General features: G+C 35.2%; 1 protein-coding gene across 2 annotated transcripts in view; it reads right to left on the minus strand.

The window, feature by feature from the left end:
* DNAAF5 (dynein axonemal assembly factor 5) overlaps positions 1 to 25,677 on the minus strand; it is a 30,419-nt gene continuing 4,742 nt past the window's right edge. The window contains exons 5-13 of one of the 2 annotated variants that reach the window (XM_085301559.1): positions 21,371 to 21,603; positions 19,393 to 19,605; positions 17,057 to 17,200; positions 11,832 to 12,000; positions 8,904 to 9,051; positions 5,051 to 5,201; positions 3,560 to 3,716; positions 1,573 to 1,764; positions 1 to 1,042 (exon numbers count right to left, since the gene is read on the minus strand). In XM_085301559.1, the coding sequence (XP_085157685.1) occupies positions 903 to 1,042; positions 1,573 to 1,764; positions 3,560 to 3,716; positions 5,051 to 5,201; positions 8,904 to 9,051; positions 11,832 to 12,000; positions 17,057 to 17,200; positions 19,393 to 19,605; positions 21,371 to 21,603 (1,547 nt within the window). In that variant the 3' untranslated portion in view covers positions 1 to 902. Of the gene's footprint in view, positions 1,043 to 1,572; positions 1,765 to 3,546; positions 3,717 to 5,050; positions 5,202 to 8,903; positions 9,052 to 11,831; positions 12,001 to 17,056; positions 17,201 to 19,392; positions 19,606 to 21,370; positions 21,604 to 25,677 lie in introns of those variants that run through there. The other variant, XM_085301570.1, reaches the window with a different exon arrangement.

The raw sequence follows: 25,677 nt of genomic DNA on the forward strand, positions 1-25,677 counted from the left end.
TAGAAGATCACTAATTTTATTACACAGCTGAAAATATGAGAATACCCTAAAAATTATATCCTAAAAAGTAAAACCAAAACCAAACCCAAGCATTCTTTAACATAAGCATATTTCATTTCAGAGTAATAAGCAAACTAATGTTGCTTGTTATCCAAGGCACTTTAGTATAAACAAAAATAGTAGATGATATATATTTAAAAATACAAAAATATAAATACTGTTAATCTACATGACAAAACAGCACATTTTCCCATGTATAAACCTTAGTTTCAGAAATGTTAACCTTATTGTCATTGTACTACATTTTAATGACTGAAAATAAAAACCATTTCTTTCATGACACTTGCTCAGAATATGTTCCTATTATATCAGCCTCGTAAGTATGAGTACTCAAAAGATTATAAACATTTTATTGCATTAGGTAACAGAATTTTGACCTAAATGTTTTTGATGGAACTGATCCTCACAGACCTGACTCTGCAAAGTATGAAAACTTTCCAGAGCTTGAAATGATCCTTGAAAGACCAAAGTCTAATTGAATTTTTGTAATATAAAACTTTGACACTAGACTATTGATTTAACTAGACTATTATTCTCAGTTACCAACAGCGTCAGATCCTGAACAACATTCTTGTTTTAACTGTTGTATCTGAAAAACTTCCAATGTAGAATGAATTAAAACACTGTTTTATTACTAGCATATACAAAGAAATGTTGAAATGGCCAAAAAAAAAAAAAAAAAAAAAAAGTAGAACTTTACCAATCTTGACCTTTAAGTGATCTAATCCAGAATTTACAAAGAAAAAGATCTATTTATTGCTCAGGCTACTTTGTACAAATGAAAGAAATCAAAATCATATAAATGTCACATACAGCTCACTATCAAGAGTTTCAGCATTGATTCATGAAACTGATTCTTTGGATGACTGAATATAGTGCAGTAGTTGATTGCAATAGACTGGTGTTCGATGCTTATGTACAACCATTTCAATTTCTCTCATGAGCACTTCTGGATATAAAATGCTTCCTTCTTTTAAAACTTCTGTAAAACAAAAATGTGTTTCATAAATCATTAGCTGCCTTGCTCTTCTCTATCTAAGTTCCCCCAAAAGAGGTACAACCTAACTGTGAAGTTGTACTCCTACAAATTCAGCAGTCATGACAACTTGATTTCCTTCTTTTTTTGCTGAGGTTTGTATTCTGATGTCCTTATGCTTGAACACAGACTGATACACCAATAAATTCCACAAAATCCATCAAACAAGCCAGTGTACAGTCACATGCTGCAGCAGTTAATGTCTCTGGTCCACATCCTGTTTAGCATCTATAAAGTCTTCTGATATATCAGATATACTGATATTCCCACCTTGATGCATGCACAAATGTAATGTTTCATGATGTGTCATTCAAGTAAAAGGCCTGAGCTCATACTCACTGAAACCCAAAGAAAAGCTTCCAGTGACTTCAGCCTGTTAGTATTAGTCTCTAGCTGTATGTATTACTTTTAGAGAACACTTAAAAACATTATTTGAAAAAAAAAATGGTAAAAATACACAAAACAGAGAGTCTTACCTAGGACTGCATTTTGGATAGTTTGATCTTGGTCATCCAAATGTATCAACAATTCTTGGTACAGAAACCGAATATTATTTTGCATTAAAGATTTCACATCATTGTCCTTTAAGCATTTAAACCAATTAGTTAAGGTGTGAGCAGCTGCCAGTCGTACATCGAGTGAAGCATCATCCAGCCGCTTTAAGACTTCTGAAAAATATTAATAATATTAAATAATCAAAATATTCATAACCAAACAGCACTCGGAATAGAGGTGAGAAGTTCTTTTTCTTTTTATTTCAAAATACAAATGTATTTTGTAATTACTGAAGTTACTATTGCATTTACAATATGCTTCTGTCTTTTGAATTTTGGAATATATGAAATATATAGGTCCTAAAAGCGTGCAGTATATTATAAATGGATTGTTCTTTAAAAATTAAAGCTTAGTTATGTTGTCAAAAAACATTAAAACATACGTAGGAAATTATTCAGATTCAGCTGAACTTTTCTCTAACACACTACCTAACAAGGTACTATGCATGTTTATGAATGCATTAGAGAAATACAGCTTAAGCATATTTTCTATAAAGCATGGTATTTTAATCAAATATTACAGTTTCTGTCAATGACTTTGCATCTCAGTATTTGAATACACTAAATGTAAAGGTATGCTTTTATGATTGTCTGATTATGTATTTCTCCAAAGTACAAGTGGTTATTGCTAGATTTCTGCTGTCCCATGTAACAAAAATATCATTGATTAAGATGCTAAGTTTGAGAAAGGCTTATTTACGTATATATCTGAGAACATAAAGCCCATTACATAATACAGACTATACTTCTGCAGATCTATTGTTCAGCAGTTAAACATTATCCTAAGAGGCATTATAGAAAAAAAATATTAAAAAACCCTCCACTATCTATTCACTATTTATTCAGGTCTATTTGTGGTACAATGCCATGGCTTGCTTTTGGCACTCTGAAACACAGCAAGGAGAACAATGTGGCTACCATTTATATAATGCATTACTGTCCTGCTTTCACTATAGTTAGAACATTATTTCACACAGTCTAAACTAGGAACTGGTGTATATGAAATACTGTCATCACAAGGTTTGTCAGTAATATTGAGTGAGGTTCCATCTAGTGGTTTAATTCAAAACAACATCAGGATACTTTGTTCAGTTTTGCTCATGGGGTGATGTGGGCATTCAAAGAGGACATTAAATTATCTGCAGTAAATTAACTCAATTAAATGAAATATTGCAGTTAAAAAGCTACTGTAGAGCAGCCTTGTGAGATGCAAGTGCTCTTGGAGCCATACTTCAGCAATGCATACTCTACATGTTTAACACTTGATTCTCTAAAATGTATGCATGTACTTCATACACTATAAGCAGTCTCACTTGACAGGTTAAGAATACGTCTTAATCTCTGTAGAATCAAGGCATTAAATTGCTTCTCTGACACAAAAATCCTACTAAATGTGTGATATTGTGCAGCCCTTTACTTTTTCCACTTTCTTAATATCTATAAAATTGCGTGGGAGATCTACCCAAATAGGTAGATATCTGATAAGAGAATACAGAAACAGCCTGAGAATATATGCATGAGAATGAAATAAGAGTGGCTGAGAAGTACAGTCCGCATAAGATCTACCGCTATTTGCATCTCAAACTGATTATAGTCTTTTTGCTAGCGCTTTGCATGGGATTAAAGCTAGATGACACAGTGATATAAAATGTTTCTGCCATTGCACAGTCTGTGTTCCTGCTTCCGTTCACCTGCAGTGAACCTACAGGTGAGGTGGAAAAATCTGTACAGTGAATCCGAAAGCTAGATAGTGAATCTTTCTGCTAATGAGTGCTTTTCATTCTTAAAAACAAAGCTACCATGACACTTCACATGAAAAAGCAAATCTAATTCTTCAATCTGGAGACACCGACACCTCCATCCAAAAAAATAAAATAATAAAAATAAAACTCTTACCATCTTACCATACCTGGGTAAGTTTTGATAAGCTTATCTGAATCAAACTGCCTTCCACAGACTTTAAAAAAAACACCAACAATACGACAAGCCATTAGTCGAGTCATTTTAGAGTCTTCATCCATGGAGGCAATAATTTGAGGCATCAGCACACCTTCAACTTCTAAGATCTACAATTCACAAGAAAAGTGCAGGAGAACAATAGCTTTTCAGTCACTTTTAGATAATGTGTTTATTGGTTACATCAGTTCTCATTAAATCTGACAGATACTGGCTTGCTTAATTTATATAAAAAAAACTTAACTAAAACTGTATTGAACAATCTTCAAGATACACAGTTTTATTTTTGCCTTTAACTAAGCTTGAGAAATGAAACTCTATCATTAGATCATCTAGTTGAATACTCGGTACATACACAGATGAGTTTTATGTAGCTGATAAAAGCTTTAAACTTGACTTTTCATTTTAAAAAATTTGTTGGCAAGACGTTGAATAATTTGGACATAAGAGTTATGCATGTGTACCAGTAGATGGTGCTCTTATTCTAAAAGGATGTTTTAAAAATAAAGACTCCAATACAACATTTTCAGTGAGTTTCATAATTTCCCTAAAATACATACATTTTGTATACATTAAAGAAAAACATCCTTGTTTAAACATGACAGCAGTCTCTGAGGTAAGTGCTTTTGCATATGCAAAATTAACCAGTTCATGTGATTAAGCACTTTGGTCAATTAAGGTCTTTTATTAAGGAAATAAAGGCTATGAATATTTAGTAACATTTCATTTTCAGGATTTTTTTTTTTATATATATTTAACAATTTTCAGTGTATTTTTGAATAACATTTCTGTTAGCCAAACAAGCTTCAAAAAGCCCTCTGATTCAATTATTCTTTGATCATCATCGTAGATAACATATATGCAAATACTGCCTTTTAGCAGTCAACTTCACAGTTTATACAGATATCCTTTAAGTTCCATTCAACTTCCTTTACCCTTTCCAGGCATCTTTTAGATCTCTCTCCTAGGTGGACCTCTGAGTTTCAAGGCAAACTGACTATTTTTTTCCTGCGTTACACAAAAGTATGTACCAGCTAGCTGCAGTGCTGCTGTAAATATGCTGGCTAAGGGCCCAATCCTGCCAAATATCCCAACTGTTGTGCTAATAGCCTGTGATTGGTATTTTGTGTTCTGTAACTGATTTTATGCTACAACAAAGACATACAAAATTTCATGGAGGTGAGTTCTACAGCTCATCATATCATTGCAGGCCTGGGTCCCTTATCAGCATGACTGTCACCCCCTAACAACCGATCATTTCCGTTATTAACATTCAATTGCAATCAATAAATTTTATTATGAAAAATGCACATCCCTCTGAAAATATTACCCACTATTAGGATTTATTCTTTTTTTCTTACATTTATTTTGCATTTATCTTTGCATTTATTTATTTTCCTGCCTAAGATTTCAAAGTACATCTGGTAGGAAAGAAGGAATTTACCTCTTTTGGTGAAAGGATTTCACAGTGAATAAGAGCCCAAAGGCATGATACAGCTGTAGTACGGATGGCAGCTGCTGTTCTTCCAGCATGCCACGCCAGATTAGGAGCCAGTATGTCTTTTATCACAGTCTCAAGGTAACTATGGAACTGCCTAAAGCCAAAAACAAGAAAGCAAAATAAAGGTTCATGAGAAAGTGGTAAAGAGACTCAGGATGTGAGGCAGAATTTTCTGTCACAGAAACACACACACAGGCAGAATAGAAAAAAAACCCAAACCCTCTGTAAAATAAATAAATAACGTCTTATAAACCAACATGATTATAATGTCTGTGATAAGCCCTTCATAACTTAATTTTTCTAGGTAATATTTAAACAAATACTTAACATTCACAGAAGGAGGAGACTAAACTTTCTCCCACTTCAGACTATGCCCATGACTCACTCTGTTATCTTGGTAAACTACTTACCTTCTCTGTCTCATTTTCTCCACCTATGAAGTGGAGATAACACCCCATATGAATGCTGTGAGGATTCATTACTATTTGTAAAGCCCTTTGAGACTGTCAGATGAAAAGTATTTATAATGTGAAAAGTATGAATGCTATTGATGAGACCTGAATTACTGATATTGCCGTAAGTCCACACAAAATACTTCAGCTTTCCCTTGGCTCAGAAACTTGTCTCCCTCAAGAATGTGAGGTCTATAGGATTTTCTGATGGTGCCAGTCCCAATACAAGCTTGGCTTTGACTCCATCTATGCTGGACATGCTGTGTAATACTAGATCCAGAAACAACAATCTATTCTCATCACATGCACAGAAATCTGTGATTTTCTCGCTGATGTTCTTTCTACTTCCTTTACTGAATGGACTGTTATTATATTAAAAATGTTGTGAGAGCCAACAACTTGCAATATATAACATTCCCTCGTACCCATATAATTCCAGCTCAAGCAATTTTAAATTAAGAGAAAAAAGGTACAAATGTCAGACTCAAGCCTTTTTTAAAAGGACTTTTGTATCAAGAAGATGCATCTCCCTGGCCTGAAACTAGATAATTAAGGCTGTGGTTACTCACTTTTCCTCTGTGCCTTAAAGAACAGCTGGCAGCATGCAGAACAGATTGACTAATAACAGGCTAAATCTACCTTGACTCGTGTCCCACTCTGCTTAAACTTTCAGCAGATCTGGACTGTAGCCACCCAGTGCAAAACAGCACATTATAACCCATGTGCTTGACAGAAAGGGAAGAAGCTGTTCCTCACTAAAAACCTCCTAGAACAGCAGGATGAAGAAGTGGCTCCCAGAGAGATGTGTCATGCCTCAGGAGGAACACAATGGACAGATGTCAACAACAAAGTACCTTTTTTTTTTTTTTTTTTTTAACAGAATGAAAACATCCAGCAATGATAAGAATTGTCATAATAATACTGCATCAATGTAATCGGAAATGTAATTGCAGCTCCTTTGTGTTTCTTGCATAGATTGCATATAGAAAGTTTTTTTTAAAATCATTTTTCATCCTACTTATTTTGGCCACTAAACAGAAGTTTACTCTTTGGTGAAGTTCCCCATGTAGTCCTGCAGTGATCACCTCTCTACAAGTAATACTTGCATGACCTACCTTAATACACTTATCCGAGTGTTTTGGAGTCTTTCAGATAGAGAAACGCTATCAACCCCACTGCAGAGGCAAGAAACTTCAGACAAAGAATGAGTAAAACTGTGTGTTAAATGAGAGCTCCCTCCCATCTGTTTGATCTGTGACCCAGCCACCTTCCAGCCCTTTGTCTGGACACGAGCAGCACATCCCCAGTGAAGGAAAACAGAATGTGTCAGAGAGTACACTCCAGCCAGGGATATGGCCTGGAGCACTGGGGATCAGGACTTCACAGCACACCACGTAATATTCCTCTTGTACTGCTCAGAGATAGCTGTAGATTACAATGAGACTAGAACAGAAAGTTAAACCCAAACCTTCAAATTCTATTCTGCTCTAACATATGACATTGCTTCCAAAGAGAAAGAGCAGGAGACCAGATAACGGAAAACACAGAGAGGAAATGACAGCAAGACTAAATTGTTGATCCAGTAAATCTACTTCTGTGCAGTAAATGAACAGGACCTAATAATGTATTCTGCAGTAAATAAAGGACAGTAAACCAGGCCCTAACAGTAAACAGATAGGAAGGAGTTTTACATTCTATTTTTAGACTAAAATACATTATTACATATTTAGTAAGCATTATTACTATGTTCAGGGCATCACAGAATGCACCAGATGACACTTCTTGGCTCCAAGGTCTTTGCATTCAAAATTAGATGATACAATTCTGAGACATAACACATTAGCTTATACTGAATAGGTAGATTCTGGAAAATTTGAAATAGTTTTCAAAGGGGTTTAACTTCTTCCTTTCTTTCAGGAAGATTCTTGCATATCTAGACTGGTCTTGTAACTACCATTTAGTTACAAGATTATTCAAACAAATAAACCATTGACTACCAGAAGATTTTTCATATGAATAAGGATTTTAACACTGGATCCTGAAAATATTGAAACACAGATAACAACAAACATAACACGAAAGTTAAAATTTTAAGTACAGCTTCGTTATATGCCATCTTAAGTATACGAGCCCAGAATCCATCAGGAAATACGTTAGCAGAGATCCTGAAGTTTACATGGAGTCCCCACCGGAAGGAAACACCTTTCTGTTTGTTTTCTTCCTTCTCTTTTTTATTCCCTGTTTTTAAACACACATTATAGGATGCAGGCCTAGAATATACTGAATACACATATAAAAATGCCAAAAATATGTCTACATTCAGCGTAACATGGTCTCATAGAACCTGGATAAGTATTCAACGTATTAGAATGCCCACTCTGAGTACGCCCATTTGCTCATCAGAATCATCAAAATGCTTCAAAGGTAACTGAATATTGCTAGCAAAGTACTTTTAGGTAGACTACTTCATGTGATCAATATTCAAACTTATTTTTTCAAGTTAAAAATGAAAAAAGATGCATCAAAATATACATTTACATGCTACATACAGCAGGCAATGTGAAAAGTGGAGTAAATATGTTATCTGTATTCAGGACAACTTTGTGGTAGTGTTTGCATAACCAAGAGAGCTAAATAAATGACAAAAGGGCCCTCTTATTGGGATTGTTATAAATAGAGGGTTTTTATAAGCAGTGTAAATCACAGTTAAACTATATTTGCCATGCTTAAATAGTGCCAAGGAACAAGAGACTTTCAGCATCAGTCACTAAGAAAGTAACGATAACTCTTTACCAAACATTTAGTGTAATGCCTTTTAAACACCGTATTAGACAATCAGTTTTAAACATCCATACTTTTCCAGTGTTTGATTATTTCCATTGCAGAGTTACAGGCCAAGTTTGAGGATTTAGATGTTGGCTAGGGAAAACAACAAAAATAAAGAATTCCTAAGAATCCCCACCTCATCTTTCAAATATGCATTCTTTTCAGCTATGTTTTTTGTTCTTGTTGTTTTTCTGTTTTTTGAAAAATATCTAGGTCTGCATGATATCCATTTTAAGTCTTCTATGGCGACAAAGACAGGACTACAGAAGAGAAAGTCCAGACTTCAATGAAAACGACAATAAAAAAAAAATCGTACTCTGCTTACCTCATCTAAGCACTGTTAGAAATGCATATTAAGGAAAATAAGCTTTAGTAGACAGTGAGAAAGTCTTTCTGTTCCCAGAAAAGCTAAATGCTAACGCGGACACAACTATGGGGGTCAAATAATTACCATGGACATTACTTTTCAATGCTGCTTTGGTGTTCAAATGGCTGTGTGAAATTAGAACTCTACTTACCCCTGAGAATTGACAGTTTCATTTGCTTTCTGGAGCAACTGCGATAAAAGAGTGAAAAGTTTTAAGCGCATCTGGGGGTCTTTGTTTGGTTGAAGACATGTCTTAAGAACAAGAATAAAGTCATGGAGAGCTTCACCTATGATAGGACCTAGAAAATAAACATGTAAAACTTGTTTTGGATCATTAATAAGCAATTAATTTTATCTTGTATCTAAATGTTTAATATGTGATTCAATTAAGATTTGCAAGATGCTTGGTAGTACTTAACTTTCCATTCTTGCATGGCAGTTACTGATGTATTTGTGTTACACAGTATCAGGAAGCGTACAAACACTCAAGCTAACTCTCTAAGGGCAAGCCCAAGCACCAGCAGTCTTAGCCATGGCAGTGTGGTGTTCCCTGGTTCTCATTTAGAGCCAGCTGGGAATTTTCTACTACACTGCATTCTGTAGTGCGTACATACTAATGATATCTGCCACTTGCTGAGACCAGTGTGATGCAAGACATTTTGGGTGGATTAGTATGTTTGGGAGAGCTAATGTTGTTTCCCGTCGTGCTCTTAGACCTTGACATTGTGCAGAAAGCTCTGGCTTTATGAACTTAATAGAAAAAAAAAAACAAAAAAAACAAAAAAACCCCAACACACTACAGATACAACTCCGAACAGCAGAACTAGCCACATTTTTATCTTCCTTCAAGTTTTTCCATATGCAGACTTCAAGGAAAGGTATTCATGACTCTAAGAGACATAGGAAAGGGCTTATGTGAAAGGATTATTGCAGTAGTATTCTTTCTTCGTGTTTAAATAATGCATATTTGAATTTTAGAAGATAATTTAAATTAGGTATGTCAAAAGTTGTACCTTGTAAAAATTTATTGTGTATTTTCCAAACTCATTTTCTAGCCTGTTAAAACTTTGACATCCTGTAATAAATTCTGTTTTTACTTCTAATGAATAAACAAACAAAAACCAAATAGAAACAAAATAACCCCACAAAGCAAGTTGTTAACCCAACTTTTGTAGAAGTGACTTTCCCAAGGAAGAAAGAAGTTTGTGCTTTACTTCTTGATACAGATTAACAGTCAAGTGGCTTTAAATCTTTTCCTTAAAAAGAGGAAGAATACACATACACTATACACATTTTACTCTGCATACTGCTTACTGTGGAATGCTCTGTCTTCCTATTTTGCTTTTGTTTTGGGGGAGGAGAGACAATGGGGAAGGAGAGGATGGAGCGGTAACCTAAAGAACTTGGAGCACTCAGAGACCTAACTTGTTAATTCAGTGTTGTTCAGAAGTGAAGCAACAAGAGCTGTAATTACAGTAGATATAAAAGTAAAATCAAATGCCAAAAAAAAAAAAAAAGCCATTTGCTATAAATTACTTTCCTCTAGAGCTTCAGCAGTTTCAGTTTCTTGTGCTACACTTTCCACTGAACTCTAGTCATTCAGAAAATTCTCCCAGAAAAAGACACACAATACTTTGGCATTTCTGATGACAAGAACATTTTGTCACATGTAAAATGGATGGATTGAAATATTCGAGATTCCAAAACAATTGAATTACATCTGGAAATGCACTGTTCAAAACTCAAAAAATCTTCAGTGTCTAGACTTAAGCCGCACAGGGGGCTAACCTGCAATTTGCTAAATTTCCAGACCAACAAATAGGTCTTTMTTTGCATAACATTTATTCAAAATACATTGCTTCATGCAAGTTCTGAGGCATTGTTAAGACACTATTACATCAAACTGATAACAGTAAATTCACTAGATGAAAAATAAACAAAGCAATCCAGATCACTAATTTTTGTATAAACTTACATTCCCGAAAAACAGGAACAACTGAGAAATTGGAAATGGGTAAACCTGATTAAATTGACTAAAAACAACATTATGTGTGAGAAAGAAAAAAATTAGCTCTGGGAGCTGCTGTGTCAGACAGAAAACACAGACAATAGCATATTACCACTGTGGGGTGCAAGCCAAAACATTGTCCAGACATCTTATGATTTATTTGCCATTAAGCAAAACAGAGACAACTGTCTAGAAGTTCCTCAGGCATGGAAAGAGGAGTGCAAATATACAGAAATGTTGGCCACCCAGAACTTTTTTCTTTTTCCTACAGATGAAACAAATTTGTACTTATGCTTGTTGCTGCGCAAAGAAAGATGGTAGGTTCCTCAAATATGCTTTTAGAGGCTTTTTTTGAGATTAAAGGCTAAAAGCAGAAGATATAGTTAATTAAAACATATCCATCCACATTTAACTATATGCAATATAGATATCTGTAACAGAAGTAGATGTTTATATTATCTTCATAGTCAACAGAAAAGAAAACATGAAACAAATACAAATTTCTTGAGAGTAATATTTTAATGATCTAAAAAGAGACATCCAGGTCAAAAGAACTGACTGCCTCTTCCTCCCTTGCTTATAAATGCAATTTGGAGAGCTGCCTCAGATATATCTTCACTGTGGACATCTAAAATTAGGTGAAATGCATCCCAAAATGTTTCCTAACCTATATGTAGTAGTGCATAGGATTACTAGTGTGTTCAGGAATAAAAATGAGGAAACGTTTGTACAGAGACCTAGAATCTTTAATTAGATTAATGACTAGGTGGGGAGAAGGAAAGAAAGGGGTAAGATAAGATACATCTTTTTGCCTCCCTATTATCCATACCCATTTCATTAACCTAAGAGTTTAGTGTTATACAAATGTTTTTAGCATACTTCTAGCAGCTGACAATCCAAAAGACTCCGTGGCTGCATCAACATTTCATTTTTGCTTTTCAACATATGCTTGTCAAGTTTCTGAATGCTAAACTACATATTATAAGACAAAACGTATCTGCATGCTATAGAGATTATTACTTTATTTTTTTAGAACTAGATAAGCCATCACGCTAACTAAATAAGTCATACCTGAATGAGTTGCGATGACATCTAACTGTAATAATTCTGGAGAATAACAGGTCCAGCAGTTATGGGATACCGAAACCCATTCCATAAGCTGAATTATATGCTGTTTGTAGAGATTAAGCAAGCCATCCAATTGCTGCACTTCAGCTAATGAACACATTGTTTCCTCTACCTGTTAAAACCAGAGACAAGATATCTCAAATTAACTGGAATAACATTTAAAGAAAAAAAACTTACTTTCATACATGATTGTGCTGTTAAGAACAGGAATGACAAGAAGATTTCTGTATTTTCTATTTGCATGATTATGACTGATATATACCTTCTTCCCATACTACATCTGTTTACTTTAAACTGAAGCAGAATATATCTTGATTTCAAAAAAGATATATGGAACACAGCAAAGCAATAGCAGAACAAAAGAACATCTAAGCCATGTAAAAAGTTTTTAAAATGAACCAAATTATAAACCAGTTCCTATTAGATTAGTTTTAGAGCTGTAGTGATTTTCTCCTCAACCTTAAACATTTATGGAAAGGTGATTTCTCATACCTACATCTAGCTGGATATGGCAGACTCCAAGAACTATTGTTGCTACGACACCAAGATGACTTTTTTTTTTTTTTTTTTAAATTACGTGAGGTGCTATCTCTTTCCAGTAGCTGGGCATCTTCATTACTAAATTTTCAACTTTTGTTACTTAGGAGAAATACCAAAATTTACCATAACCTTTGAACTATATTCTTATTTACATTTAGACAATTCTATGAAAAAAGCAAATAAAACATGTACCTAAGAGAACTACTAAACAAATGCCAGATACACTCATGTTAGGTAAGAAAGCTTGTCTTTTCCTAATCTTATGGCAGATGGATATAAAATCAGGGATAAATTGGCTTCTACAGCTCCCGAAAACCCCCTACCAGACGTATAAAACTAAGGAAGGGGATTAAAAGTATGATGAAATAGGTATCTATAGTTTTACTGGTTTTAGCACATAGTGACAAAAAATAAGGAGCAAGACACAGTTAGATCCCTCTCCGAGTAGTAACATATGACATCAGCACAGTATCTGATTTTAGAAGTGGAAAATGTAGTACGGCACTATGGGTAACACCATTTGACTTCAAGTGGTTCAGTAGAGCTAAAAATTGTATTCATATTTTTAGTATTTTTAAATTCAACTCAACTAGACAAACTCACTAAAACATGTCTGGGACCTTAGAATATTGCAGACTAATAACTTGCCAGACAAAAAACATTATTATGAAAGTACCAGAGGTGGAGAAAATAGATGATATTTCTAGGGAAAAAATATCATCAGGATTTGCTAAGGACAAAGGTTACTCTTAAATCAATTTTATTTGCCTCAAGCACAATGTATTTCTCCTTCCTGGAAAAGTTCTGTCAGCCAGTCAAAACAGGTTGGGATAACTTGTGTCTAGAATACTCACTTACCTGTAAATAAATCATAACATTTTACCTGAGAGAACATGTCTAAGACAGAAACTGTTCCCTATCACCTAATAAACACTCTCCAACTCTTTCTTCTTTTTCCTCCCCATTAAACAAAGTACAAGGTACCTGTACAAGGTACATTTATAAACAATGGATACAATAGCAGCACTGTTGGTGCTTCAACAGATGTTTCAAAATAAACCATTAAATAAGAAGTTTTATGTATGTAATAAAAAAGTAGGAGAGAAAAAGTTAAATCCACTGACAGACATACGTATACATTCTCATTCGGTCTTTTGATACCTCCCAGTTTGAAATCTGCAACTGTGACTTTATTTTCTATATTGGAAAGCCAGCAAGTTTAATGATGCATTATTTTCACTCTAATAATCAACATGTGTCTAAACAAGAACCAAGATAGCACAGCACTCTAGCAATAGGCATAAGGTAGGTGCACACAGTCAAGTGAACATGTATTGTACATACCTAACAGACTAGCAGCTGATACAGCTTCAGTCTGTTTGGGACTATAAATCATAATAACTGATTGCTCAGTCTTGATCTTTTTCCTCAGGACAAGCATCCCCAAGCAATTAGAAACACTGATGAACACCAAGTAGAGGAGCCAAAAATCAAGAAAGTAGGAAGAGATTCCTTTCACTCACAAACAGATCACATTGATGGAATATCAGTTGTTGCTTCAGGTATCTCCCTGATCTTCTGTCTCCTTATATTATAGCTTGAATTGAGGTTCTATAATGCAAATGTTTGAATAATTTGCTTACACTCAAAATCTTTTGATCCTGAATCATAGAGTCAGCAAGCTTGGAAGGGACCTCTGGAGACCATCTAGTCCAACCTGCCTGCTCAGCAGGGTCACCTAGAGCATGGTAGACAGGGTTGCATCCAGGCGGGCCTTGAAGATCTCCAGAGAAGGAGACTCCACAACCTCTCTGGGCAACCTGGTCCAGCGCTCTGTCACTCTCACAGGGAAGAAATTCCCCCTCATGTTCAGGCAGAACTTCTTGTGCTTCAGTTTCTGCCCATTGCCTCTTGTCCTGTCACATGGGACAGCTGAAAAGAGTTTGTCCTCACCCTCTTGACACCTTCCCTTCAGGTACTTGTACACATTGATAAGATCCCCCCCTCAGTCTTCTCTTCCTCAGGCTGAAGAGGCCCAGCTCTTGCAGCCGTTCCTCGGAGGGCAGGTGCTCCAGCCCTCTGATCGTCTTCGTAGCCCTACGCTGGACTCTCTCCAGAAGCTCCATGTCTCTCTAGTTCCCGGGAGCTCAGAACTGGACACAGTACTCAAGATGAGGCCTCCCCAGGGCTGAGTAGAGGGGCAGGATCACCTCCCTCAACCTGCTGGCAAGTCTTCCTAATGCACCTAACGATACCATTGGCCTTCTTGGCCACAAGGGCACATTGCTGGCTCATGGTCAACCTGTCATCCACCAGCACTCCCAGGTCCTTCTCTGCAGAGCTGCTCTCCAGCAGGTCAGCCCCCAGCTTGTACTGGTGCCTAGGGTTATTTTTCCCCTAGGTGCATTTGCCCTAGTTGAACCTCATGAGATTCCTCTCTGCCCAGCTTTCCAGCCTGGCCAGGTCTCTCCGAATGGCAGCACAGCCCTCAGGTGTATCAGCCACTCCTCCCAGCTTGGCTTCATCAGCAAATTTGCTGTGGAGGCACTCTGTCCCCTCATCCAGGTTATTTTCTGAACAATAAATTTCTACTTGTAAAGCTAGATGTAATCCATTTGTTCTATATAGTCTTAAACTATTTTAATAGGGACTTCTTGGCTTCTGCAAGTTGTACAACTCACTTTGAAGTTTTAGGACACTAAGTAACTGGAGAAATAATTAAAAAGAAAAAGAAAATCAAGCTGTATTTATCTTTGTGACAAACTTGAAATATTACAATTATGTAATCCTGCTGCCAGAATTCCTATCTGTCTAGCTGAAAGATAGGCTAATGAGAACAAGGATTTTCATCCAAAGTACTGTCAACTTTAAAAATTATCTGTAAATGCAGGAACATCCTAACCCTTTAATAATCTTGGGAGATTAAATTTACCATATATGAAAACCAGGATTTATCTCAATAAAACTGCTTTCTTTGTAGAAGAATGGATTTGTAGGCTTTTAAATGGGCATTGTCCACTTTATAGATCACTGTAGGGCTAAACAGACAAAACATCCCAGAAGAATCTGCCCGAGACTTCCTTGGACAGACTTTTTGTTTAGAAAGAAACAAAACAAAACAAAACAAAAAAGAAAAAAAAAAAGAAAAAGAAAGAAAAGGAAGAGCCAAAAAACCTCACCCTCACACTGGCTCTCTTTGTGACAGGTCTTTGTGCTGTACTTCCTCGTCGTGTAAACACTTTCCAGTATTTGTTTTGAGCTTTGTTCCATTTTGCTTTATTTCAGAAAAGCTTTCTAAGAGTGTGTCTATTTGGAGGCAGCCTGTCAGCTATGGAGCCATAAATACTGATGGTACAAAGGCCTATGGAATACCATGCCTGGGAGCAACAGAAAAGGAAGTAAAAACGCCATCACATTTAAGGAGCATTTTGGGGTGGGAGAGGAAGAAAATGAAGGGCAGAAGGAACTCAGGTCGTGTTCATACTACATAAGGATGGCTTGCTGATTTACTTAACATGTAGTTTGGGGAAGTAGGAGAAAGACAGAAATAAAGGGAGTGAGATAAAGCTTAGACAAAACGTTCATCTATTAATTATCAACGCATCTACACATATTCTAGATTTTAAAACATTCCTATAACGCTTAAACTTTTGGTTCAAGTGAGAAGTTAAAAGGTCAGCTACAGTAAATCAGTCTGATATCTTAACATTAAAAACAAAAAAATTTGAAAAACCCACAAAAACACATGTACATGAACCTCAGCTTTAATCTCATCCTAATCCTAGCACTGCCCTGTTTTCCAGTTCCATAAAAGAAGTAACCTGTAAGACACTAGCCTCTGTCTCTACTAATCTTTGCTACAGCCCTGTGTATTTGCAGGATCCAATACTAAACTGAGATCTTCAAACTGTTGCCTGGAAATAGCTGCAGCACCTAATGACCAGTTTGATCTGTTACTGGTAAAGCAGAAAAGTCAATATTTTGACAAAAGATAACATTCATAGGTCTCTCAGCCTTTGCAGTTGCTTCTAAATATTAAGTAACCTCCAGAACACTGCCAGAGAGATATTTGCAGAGGAGTTTAATGGCTAAACACAGAATTCAAATCAGATGTGTAACCATGGAGTTTGGAGCTTTCCCTGATGTTTTTTTTTCATTCCAACAGAGTGAATCTGAAGAACTTATATCTATATGTCTATCCATTAAATTTCTACACATTTGAAAGATTGTTTGATATATTTAAGATGTACACCAACACACATGTATGTGCAAGCGAAAGATAAATAATCCTCCAAACAAAATTAGTAGCTTAGTCCAAGTACATATAAATTAGATTTTAATGATTTGTGCTACCGGGGAATTTGCCTGTAACTGTTTTACTCAGATTAAAAACCAGTGTAACTTCAATCACAGAAAAGGACAATGCCAGGCAAAGAACACAGCCAAAGTCATATAATATGAAATAATTTCTAACTCCACCAGTCTTTGTCAATGAGCTCTTAGTTAGAAAGTCTTGAGGTTCAAAGTCTAACAGAAAGAAAATTAATTACAACACTACTTAAACAAAATGTCTTATCAAGAGTAAAAGTCAGAACTTTACAAAAATATTAAAACAGTTCATAGTTTACCTTATCTTTAAGGTGCTGAGAACATGGTATTGCCAATACTGCCACCAAAACTCTCATTAGCTGCAAGCTAATTTCTTTGCAGTCTTCCTGGCATACTTCAATCAATGCTTGTACACAACAAAGCAACTGTTCCATGTAAAAGACCTATTTTTAATAAAAGCACAAAAGGTATTAAGTTTCGTTAGAAAATATTACACATTCTCTTTAAGAGAGGTATGGCAACAAGTTTGAAAGTCATATAATCTACTACATTGGGAACACATCGATCATTTTGTGTTAGTTCTTTTAATGAACTTCATTTTGGTTTTGATGACCCATATTCTACTTTTTATAGAGCACAACATAATATTCCTCTTGTGCCTTTTGTTTCTATTTGTTCTTGCCTGTTAACAAAATAAACGACCCTCCTCTTAATCACAGAATTGCTCTGCTGTGAATAAAACATCAAATCCTTTTGTAATGTTTTCCAATAGTACTTTCTTATTCTGAAGTGCAATTTGTTAATTAATAACGTGTGTTATATTGCTTTCAAATACTGTTCTGTGCCTGACTATTTTGAATTGAAAAATAACGGTTAAATAAATAAAACTAGAAAACCTCATGGTCTGCTTTTATCTCAGCTAATTTATCCTGATTGTTGCAATAAAATGCACGTTATCTTGATCCCACTGAAACCAATGGAAGTCAACATTCTTGTTAGCTTGCAGGAACTTCTATGATTAAGTGCATCAGATATTCCATGAGTCTATCAGATTACATTAAACTTAGCATCACTAACAGAAGAAGCCATTGTTATAATCTCCACTTTCAAAAAATAAATGAAGTCTAGGAATAGGTTAACTGTAAGTGTTATTAATCTCGTGGACGTGGTCAATCCTTAGCTAAACAGTATCTGTGCACCATTTGATTTCTAAAATAGAGAAGGATTGTTTTTCAAGACCAAAGGCTAGAACAATTCTGTCAAAAGCTTCAGCTGCAGATGAATGTGTCTACTGTGTGTAATGCTAAATGGAAGTGGTGAGCTTAAGACCTCATAGCAATTTTGCAGATATACTCCAGAGAATTGATGTTGGAAAAATCAGGTTACAGTGCTTCCAGTTATATGAGTTCCTGATCATCACAAGCTTCACAGAGATTTGGGTAAATTCTCTGCATCGCTGATACACATTCCATTAGGGAAGAACCTAATGAGGGAAGAACTTCAAATGTATATCTTATATTGACTTAAAAAGACAATTACACTAGATTCAGCCTACACACACGAATAACTCCCTTAAAGGGAAGTCTGAATCTAACACAAAGTTTTAAAGATTTTTCTGAAGACACAAGAGTGGGCCTTTTTTGGTTATCTTTAGAGGCCTTATAGAGTTCTGCTGGAAAGAAAGCTTGGGTTTCATGTATGGGGAAATTAAAGATTCTTATTGTGCATCTGTAACAGCTCTATTTCTGGATCCTGACAACTCCTGGAAAAAGAAGCAAAAAAATCCTGAAAGCTATCAATCTCCACTGGAAACTCTTATCTCTTTATATAACAATCAAGAAGCAGTCCTCAAATACTAGAATCAAAACAGTCTTCAGGTTCGGCTACTACTTATGTCTATATTTGGAAGCAAATTTCTGATTTATGAAGAGTCTTCCTCTTAGATGCTCAGTTAGAGAAGCAACACAGCCTAATAAGCTTACAAAGCATGCTCTTAAAGGTACATGTAAACATACTGGTATGTACTTTTTAAAACAGAGAATAATAATACCAAAAATACAAAACAAGAGTAGACATTAAAAGGGAACATTCCTTGGGAAACCTGGCACACCTATCACTACCAACTGAAAAGCTGAAAAACAATGAGGATTAAAATATATGCTCTTGTTTGGCCTGTGAACACAAAGCATTTCAAAACACAGGTTAAATCCTGCCTCTGGATCAGCCTAAGTAGTTCTGTATTAGTATATACTAAACAGTTTTTTCTCTCTCCCATCATGCTTCCTCGTTTTCCTCCCACTATCTGAAGTAACTTACAGCAGTTCTCAAACTTGGACCCACACCTGCTGAGTGTGTGCTGAGACAATGGTTTGTCAATAAGTTGTCGGGAATGAAACAGTAGATTTGACCAGGAGATCATGACGAGGAAAAAGACAGAAGAAAGCTTAGGGAACATAAGGAAGCTCCTGACCTTGTCTCAAACGCAGTTCCACAACTATATCCTGAGATAGGACACGGTGGGTGTGCAAGACAGAGATAGGAAAGGGAACAATTAGGGAGAGCAAGGGAAAAAAACAAATTGAAGAACTACTGGTCTAAAACTTGTTACTGCTGTGAATTTTCCATTTATCCTTACCTCTTCAGATCTTTGACAGATCTCAGCTTTTGACAGTGCATTGCCAAGATCAGTCAAATGAGGCTTTAAGATTTCTTTTGGGCTACCACGAACCACTGCAGTTAGAATCATTATGTAAGATGGCATAGGTGTTTTCTCAAAGGCTGAGGTGATTAACTTCAAAGATACCTTAGGGTTGACAAATGTTCCAATCAATTCTGCTGCTTTCACGCACTGAAAGAAAAGAACAATAATAACTTGAGGATTTTTATGGAAATGAAGTCCATTCAACATAACATGGCCTTTTTCTTTCTTTTTTTTTTCTTTTTTTTTTTTTTTTAATGATTCCAGCTGTTATTTTAAATGCTTCAGCAATTTCCTTGTAGGCCTTTTCCACTAACTCAGTAATGATTATATGCATGAAAAAAAATTATTGATATCTGCTCAGTAAGCACATAATGAAACATGCAAGCACTCTTCTCAGCATCAGACTCAAATTTCCATGAGAAAGTAAGGTACAAGAACGAAGCATACAACTTCCAGCATAATAAAGGCTAACTTAAAATAACCAGATATCTCAGATTTACTCTTTAGACTTTTTCCTCCAAATGTTCTGAGGCTTGCTCTCAATGTACCTACCACCCATCTATTAAAAGCAGCAACCAACAAAACCACAAAAAGAATTTTTGTTACTGTACTACATTTTGACACTGACATATAGCCACACTAGTTTAGTGTGGAAGCACTGCCATGTGGGAAGTGTTCACTGATTTCACTCTCTTACTCTTTTAACAAAAAAGGGCTTCAATTATTAGACATACTGGAATGCTATGTATCCACATGAAATGCCAATACTCCAGAGCTGATGCCTAGTATTTTCAGTCATGTGCAATAGAAAGATATGGTCAATGAATGTGCAACTACTTGTGCAATATAAGAATTTTTTAAAACTCTTAATTTAATGATTGGCTCATTAAAACCTGAAATCTTAAAAGCTTATATATGAATGGAAATAAACTTTGAGCTAGTGATTTAGCTATTGTTGTTTAATTGCATCTAATTCATCTTTAAATCATGCTAGGTTTTAGTCTCAATGGAAACACGTAGCCATGAGTTCTATAGTTTCAATCTGTACAATATACAGTTGGACTACTTGCATCCAGTATGTGGAAACACACTACTCATTTCCCAAAGCAATAAAATTTGCTAGTTAAAAAAAAATACAAGAATCTTTGGTTATACATATGTTCTCTTGGTCATATAGAGCTATGAACAGTTTTTTTCCTTAAATTTGCAAAGAAAATACGCATCATCTGTATTTTCTCTGATAAATTTATCTAGTGTCTTCAACTGTGTGTTTTATTGATTTATTATTGACTAGAGCATTGACAGCATCAACTATCTGATAAACTATTAAGAGAAAAAAAGATACGAATCATTCCTGTACAAACAATTAAAAAAAAGACATCATTTTATAAGTAGTAACAGAAATATTCAAACATTGAATATAGATATCAAATGGAACAAGCATGCTTCAATGTTTGGTTGGATTTATGGTTGGATTAGGTACTAGGAAGAGATAAGTAAAACTAACTAAAAAGGGCATGGACTGCTTTTTCTGCTTTTTTTCTTTTTTAAATAGAATTTGTTACCCCCAAAGCTTTTACACTTTACTCTGCTGCTTATGATTTTTATGGCATCATTCGTTATCATTGCTTCACTGGGTTAGTACAGAAATTTAACATTATTTGAATAACTTTGTAATTGATCTTCATACCAGTAATACAAGAATATTTTAGTGTCATACATATAATATCTGTGTGTTTAACATTCACAAAAATATTTTTAAAATTTGAGCCTGATACTTCAGGCATGGGCAATTCCCAGTGAACTACTGTAAGGTGAACCCTCAGAAGACATACTCATGACTATTAAAGATGGGGTCTTTATTTGAAATACTGTAGGTAATCTGTCTTTAAACAGAATAAACAGAACTTACATTCCTAACTACATCGCTTTCTTCATCTGTGCACGCGCGGTACAAAGTTCTAAGCAGTAGCTCCATGTGTTGCGTCATATGATCCTCTGCATGCAACAATAGTATGTACAGAAGCTGAGACGCTTTTATTCTTGTGCTTTCAACCCAGTCTGTTATATCATAACAGAGACCTGGGAGAATTTTGGAGAGGTTTCTTGAAACAAGCTCCCGACAACCTAGTCCTGGTCGAGTCACTAGGAAAAAATAAAAACATGTATCAAAGGAAAGCCAACGTACATTAAGTCTTAGAAAAGTTCAAAGACGATGAGAGTAAACATCTGCTTCAGCATGGAATAAATATTCCAACTGCTGCTGAGGATTTCACCTGTGCAAGCTGTATTGTCTTTCATATATGTTGCAAAACTTAGACTCCATACAATCTCAGAGAAGTTATCTATTTATTATTGGATGATGATTTAGCATATCTATTTAAAGATGTTTAAGAAGAGGAAAAGAAAATGAACTTAAATATGGGACATCATCCACTTTGGAAAACGCAGCTCAATAATTTCCTTTTAATCCTTACAGTAGCACAAAATTTCTCCATATTATAATTAATGACTTAAATATAATCTGAAGAAAATAAAAAAAGGAAGAAGTCACAAATACCACAAGCAACCTAAACTGCAGCAAAACAGATGATGTCAATTTTGCACTCTAAAAGAAAAGCTAAAACTTTATCTAGAAACATGAAAGTAGAAAGGAAGGTTATCAGCCAAAAGAGCAGTCTGCAATACTAGATGTGAAAATAAAAAGTTAAGAAGATGGCACTGAAATAGTAAATTAAAAATTACAGTAGAAATCTAAAACCATTCTAAAAATGTCCTGAATATTTTATATAAAAAACCCCACAATAAATCTTCACTAGAAAATCCCATTCCTAACGGTCTTTACAGAAGAATACATTTGTAGCAAGCAGTTGCATAGAGCTTTCTAAATACCAGCATCTTGTCCTATTAATAGGAGTTCTATCCCTTTAAAGAAACTACTGTATCACTTTCTCTAGCTGCTTTGTGAAATGATAACTATGATCTTATTCTGTATAAGTAGGGGAACAAGCAATATGGACATTTTCAGGCAGATATAACTACCTATAAGAGTACACACTTTAATCATTTCTGTTTAATTCTAACCCTTACAATTATTTGTATGAGTACTGTGTAATACGACCTGTATGACTCTTGTGTAACAGATTAAAAATACCATCGATTTTATTAGCTCAATCACAAATACCATAGAATCTCTTTGCTAAACTTTTTTTTTAAGAAACAGCAGCTCGTGCTGACACATCTCTTTAATCTCTAATTTGCATATTAAGTAGTATATTTAAAAATAAAGTTAATCACAGAATAATTGAGGTTGGAAGGGACCTTTGGAGACCTGGGACCTGGCCCAACTCATTATATAATATTTTATACAAAGTTGGAAAGGTGGAAAAGTGAGAAGGGTTTGTGGAGGGTTGTTTTTGTTTTTTTTTTTTTTTGATTGTATCTTAGCTCATTTATAGATCACTGAGACCTAGAGAAGCAACTTTATCAATACTACAAGCAGCTATCATGCCACCACTGCTGCACTTTACACATCAAACTACATGAGTGCTTTCCAAAGAACTGCAATTGACTTTTTAAAATTACTTGTTTATTTTACAGCTGAGATTTTTTCTTTTTAAAATTGTGCATGTTAAAAAAAACTTTTTAAAAAATCAAGAAATTTATTACTACCACCTGCTAAGTTCACATACTGTTTTAAGAGAAAATTTATTCATTCTGAGTTATCAAAAAGACACGCTGAATGTGCCATTACACATTATATTCTTGATATTGAGTTATCCTTGTAAACTCTTAGAAAAGAAATGAATGGATTATTTTAGAATATTTTCCTGTGTTGGTCCTTGTAACTACAAATGCTAAGAGAAAAACTGACTGAAGTGGTACAACAAATATAAAGGCTTAAAAAACACCTATGAGATACTCAGAGTAGAAAAAAAAATAAATATCAAGACATGAATTGCTACTTTGGATTATGAAAACTGACAATGAATAGCAAAAAGTCAACTAACGAAATCAACTTGAGACAACAAACACAGACTGGTGTCCTATTTGGCCTGAGGCAGAATTTCGTTTAAACAATTTGGATGATTCTTTACCCACAGTTTCCTTAATTTCAGGTGTTCAATGCAGACATTTACCCCTGTAGCTAGTCCCATCAAAGATCTCCCTGCTATAAACTGTCTGCACCTGTATCCTAAGGCAATGACTGTTGTTGCTCCATCGGAAAGCTGTTCAGTTGGCCGGATGGCACCTAACATTAGGTCTGCCTTTACTTTTCCTCCAGTCTGCAGTATCTGTCACCCTGAGATCAAAACACAGCGAGGCTCATATGTCAGATTGAGAATAGGAAAAAAGATTGTTAAGTAAAATGTACTATAACTCAGAATTGTAAAAAGATATTCCTGAATGTTGAATATTCAGCTGTAAGTCAGAAGAAATAGTTCCAAAGTGTTAAAATATATCATCATCCTATTATACAAAACCCTGAAATGTGTGAAAAAAGAAAAAAAGGTGGGGTAGGGGTTAATAACAATTCATCTGTAGACTAACGGTAGTAAGACACTGCAAATTATTACTTGGAATTAAAGCATAGTAGACTCTTTGACATCAAAGTATTATATCTGTAAGGTTAAGTAGCCAATCATCCTCTTATTTTTCTTCTCTTTTGTCAAAAAAGGCTTGAGTATTAGCAAGTGATGCAATCTGGAAGCAAAGATAAGCAGCTGGAAATTATATCTGAAAGTTTTCATTAACTCAAGATTCAAGTCCAAAATTACCAGGTCATTTCTTTAGAATGTTTGGCAGTTATGTATATATAATCACAATCCAAGTTAAGCCAAGCCTTAATTGCACAATTTCAGCAAGCAAGATGCATGAAAAATCAATTAAATGCGGGGTTGGAGCGTTGCCCAAATTTGTAAAGCATATTCATTAGGCTAAGAAGATTATTTCAGACAGCTCAGAAGCAATGATTGGTTGGTGAAGCAGATCTCTTTTCCATCTATCAAAATTCTATTGAAGCAATTGCATGGAGAATGTACTGGAAACAATAAGCATGTAAATAGAAGAAAAGCTTAAATGTAACTATAATTTGGACCAGTTCCACTTCCATGATAAAGCTTAGCATTGTTTTTTATGTATCAGTTTAACTGCTGAAATAATTGATAGGTATCCCTTTCTAAAAATGGTCTACACACACACACAGCAGAAAAAAAAAACAAAGAACATACAGAAAATCAGAAGTATTAGCAATATAAATAGTAACAACTGGGGACTAGCACTTTAAGCCTTTTCTTTCACCGATCCTTCCTCTTCCTCTCCTTCACTCATCCGAGTACAGGCAAACTGCAGTGTTTTTCACAGCTGCTGAGACAGTTTTTGTGATCTTTAAGTATCAGAACATCAGCTACAATGTCATTAAAAAGGATGAACACATTAATGTCCTACACTGTATCACGGCCATTACAAAACAAGTGATTGGAGCTTAAATGCTCAACTTCAGCATTTTATGTATGTTCAATTTACATACATATACATATAAAATATAAACATGCATCTAACTAGCGACAATTTTTTCTCCCATCACTAGCAGAAATAAAAGCATTCCTTACCACTTACAGGCTCCTAATGCAATACTATAACTTACTTCATAGAATAAGGAAAAAAAAAAGTTATTCTTTCTGTAACAGATCAACCTGACCATCTTCAAAGTGAAACAGTTCTGTCAAACTAGTCAGCAATATGAAGTGCCTCCCCTTTCATTCAAACATTGCTGAGTAAAACAATTCTAAGAAAGTGTAATTTCAAAGGAGAAAGGACTCCGGAACCCACTGTCATGCAAAGTATTTTGCTGCTGGAGATTCTGTGAAATGATTGTCAGGTAGGCGTAAGTCAAACATAAACCTGTTCTTTCACACCCAAAGAGTTTTTGTTCTAATAAATATAAGTATAGAAATCAATAAGTGACCCATTTTAATCCTCTCTCTCACCAACAGCCATATGCATGTTTTCAAACATGAACTTTGCAAACCCGAGACGGGAAACAAGCTTCATGCTACTACAAATACGTAATTTAAAAAGCTACCTACAAATCATGTGGTGCTAAAAAGTAATGCCAGTGCTGTATATCTTGTTTTCTGTGGATAATAAAGGAAACTACCCTTTCTGTTCCCATGTCATTCATGTATGCTGGCAGACTTCATACCTAGTGCCTTACAG

Source organism: Rhea americana, unplaced genomic scaffold, assembly GCF_003343005.1.
Source record: "Rhea americana isolate MKP2758 unplaced genomic scaffold, rheAme1 scaffold_10, whole genome shotgun sequence".
In the NCBI taxonomy this organism is placed as follows: Eukaryota; Metazoa; Chordata; class Aves; order Rheiformes; family Rheidae; genus Rhea; species Rhea americana.